The sequence below is a fragment of the Sphaeroforma arctica genome (genome assembly GCF_001186125.1).
Source record: "Sphaeroforma arctica JP610 unplaced genomic scaffold supercont1.1032, whole genome shotgun sequence".
In the NCBI taxonomy this organism is placed as follows: domain Eukaryota; class Ichthyosporea; order Ichthyophonida; genus Sphaeroforma; species Sphaeroforma arctica.
Genome location: NW_014039526.1, coordinates 16,072 through 18,536, shown reverse-complemented (window position 1 = coordinate 18,536; position 2,465 = coordinate 16,072). Strand labels below are relative to the sequence as shown.

At 41.3% G+C, this 2,465-nt stretch overlaps 1 protein-coding gene across 1 annotated transcript in view; it reads right to left on the bottom strand.

The window, feature by feature from the left end:
- Positions 1–899: 899 nt before the first annotated feature.
- The window catches only part of SARC_09753 (hypothetical protein), a 3,237-nt gene continuing 1,671 nt past the window's right edge, over positions 900–2,465 (bottom strand). Inside the window, exons 2-3 of the mRNA XM_014296224.1 lie at positions 2,103–2,273; positions 900–1,125 (exon numbers count right to left, since the gene is read on the bottom strand). Coding sequence (XP_014151699.1) covers positions 1,012–1,125; positions 2,103–2,273 — 285 coding nt within the window. The 3' untranslated portion in view covers positions 900–1,011. The remainder of the gene's footprint in view (positions 1,126–2,102; positions 2,274–2,465) is intronic.

Below are 2,465 nucleotides of genomic sequence, written 5' to 3'. Positions count from 1 at the left end.
GCATGTAAACCTGCAGTTCTAATTAGGTATCCCATATTGACCTTGTGTGCACTTTCAAAAAGAAAAAATAGTACATCCAGGTAAGATTTTTGTAGAAGCTTTATCTTCCTTCTCTGTCACAGCTACCAGCTACAAAATGAATATGTCAATTGTCAACTTTACAACGCTTTATCAGGAACGACAGTGTGAGGGAAACTTTGGAAGTTTGGAACCTTTAACCTCGTCGGCCCCACCACCTGCGTACGAGTAGTGAGTATCTCCGACTCAGCAATCGACCTATACCGTCTAATGAACAATTCGTATGGAATGCATAGCAAACATCCATATCTAGGACTAGTTAACTCAACCTATGCATAAGACCCGTGTAGTACGCGAGTATGCGAGTGTACATATATTTCTGGATAAACCTCAAACGTTCGAATAAAAAATGTTGTAGAATGGGCTTCGGATCGAAAGGTGGACACAATGCACGATTATTTGATTGACCTGTGAGAGTGTATATATGGCCGTGTCCATTCGGCGTGTGTGAAAAGTGCTCCTGGAGTAACGAGATAGGTGATTACTCGAGCAATCTGACTGGTGTTAAACTGCAAGTTTAGCTTAAGTAAAGAACTTTAATACAGCAACGAACTCGAAACGCTATGGCCAGTACAGCATCAAGCTGTCTGTATGATAGTCTTATAGGCTGCATGGTCATGACTATATATATTCTATTAGAGGTACCTCTAAATTTCGTTCCCTTCGGCGAATGAAGTTTAGCAGTCGTAAGTCTTTTACATCCCACCGATGGCCGCATCATCACAATCTACAGCCTGCGAGGCTAGTGTATTGTGTATCCCTGCATCGTTAGCACGCATTCACAGGCCTGAAAAATTACATCACGTTACTATAATGCGTGCCGCCCCAGTTAAACTGACCCAAACAACTCCCACCTTAACCCGCAGAGATCTCATTCAAGAAATCTATTGAATTATGTTTAATCTTGCTACACTCTTGTTTTATTTTTCCATTTCATTCGTTGCCATTGGCATTGCTTGTGCGTCGGCTTTGTGGCTCAGTCAACACAGCTTGTAGTCGTTCCAGTATACCCGACACGGCCTCGAGTTTGTCTTCATTCTTGAGTATCTACATAATACATCGCGGTATTGAAGGATCGACAAGCGCAAAATGAGAGCGAATTAAGCTGTGGTTGTTTATGTAGTTTTTACTGATTTCACTTCGCCAGATAGATTAAAACATGAACACGCAGTCGACTCTTAGTGCTCGTCTGATAGGTGCGCCGATGGACAAAAGGTAGTCAAACGTATCACTGTTTATATTATGATCTAGCAATATCGAGAAAAAAGAGGCTAAACAGATATACACTCGCCCAAAGCCAGTGATGCTGTTATTTCAACGAGGAAAACTAAGCCTTGCGAGCTATCCATGTACATGAAATATTCGCAAATCTTCTCTCACAACAGGCAGGTCGATGTCTGCTTTTACCCTTCTGTAATACGTATCAACCTCGAACATCAAAAATCATTTGTACCTACAAACAGATAAACTACTGTATGCACGCTATGAAATTATCATCCATACGCTCGTAGACTAATCAAAGCAGACGATGATCTGAAATATCACTTACCAACGGAGAGACTCACAAATAAGCATGCGACCCATAACGCTTTGCATAACTTCGATATGCATCAGTAAGGTTTCTCCTAAGCAAAACCACACAGAGTTGTATATTTTGTGTGAGACACAAACACAAATCAACTTGCTCCGCCTGATATACGAAGGTGTGTAGGTGTGTATACAGACACGCACAATTTTTTTACATACGCAAGCCCGGTACTTTCATACAAAACTGAGCTTGCACATAAACAGGTACTCACACATATGCCCTTTAAGTCACACCACATCAAACATTACACGTGCAACCCAATCAGAAACTCCTATTTGAGCTGCCGCATTGGAAAGGCACAAAACATTACAAAGAGCACAACTAATCGCCAAATACAAAGTTTCTGCACGTGTCGTAAAATATCTGCACGTGTCGCGAAATTGGTAAAGAAGTGTATTAAACCCGTCCTCCTTCTATGCAGTAGTTATACTCATACCTGATGCTTGCTGGCATTGAGTTGCTTCTCCCACACTTCTTCGGAACACCTATGTGCACTCAAAAGGGCCGACTCCATTGCGGTGTTGTTTCTGTTCAACATCTTGAGCTCTTCGCTCATCTCCGGAGCGCAGATCTTAGTTTTTATGAGTTCGGCTTTTAAAGTCGCATTCTGCGTTTGAAAATATAACTGATGAATAAAGTTTTCTGGATCCTTTTCGGCACTAGGTCCTCCTATATATATATATATATATATATATATATATATATGTGTGTGTGTGTGTGTGTGTGTGTGTGTGTGTGTGTGTGTGTGTGTGTGTGTGTGTGTGTGTGTGTGTGTGTGTGTGTGTGTGTGTATAGTATA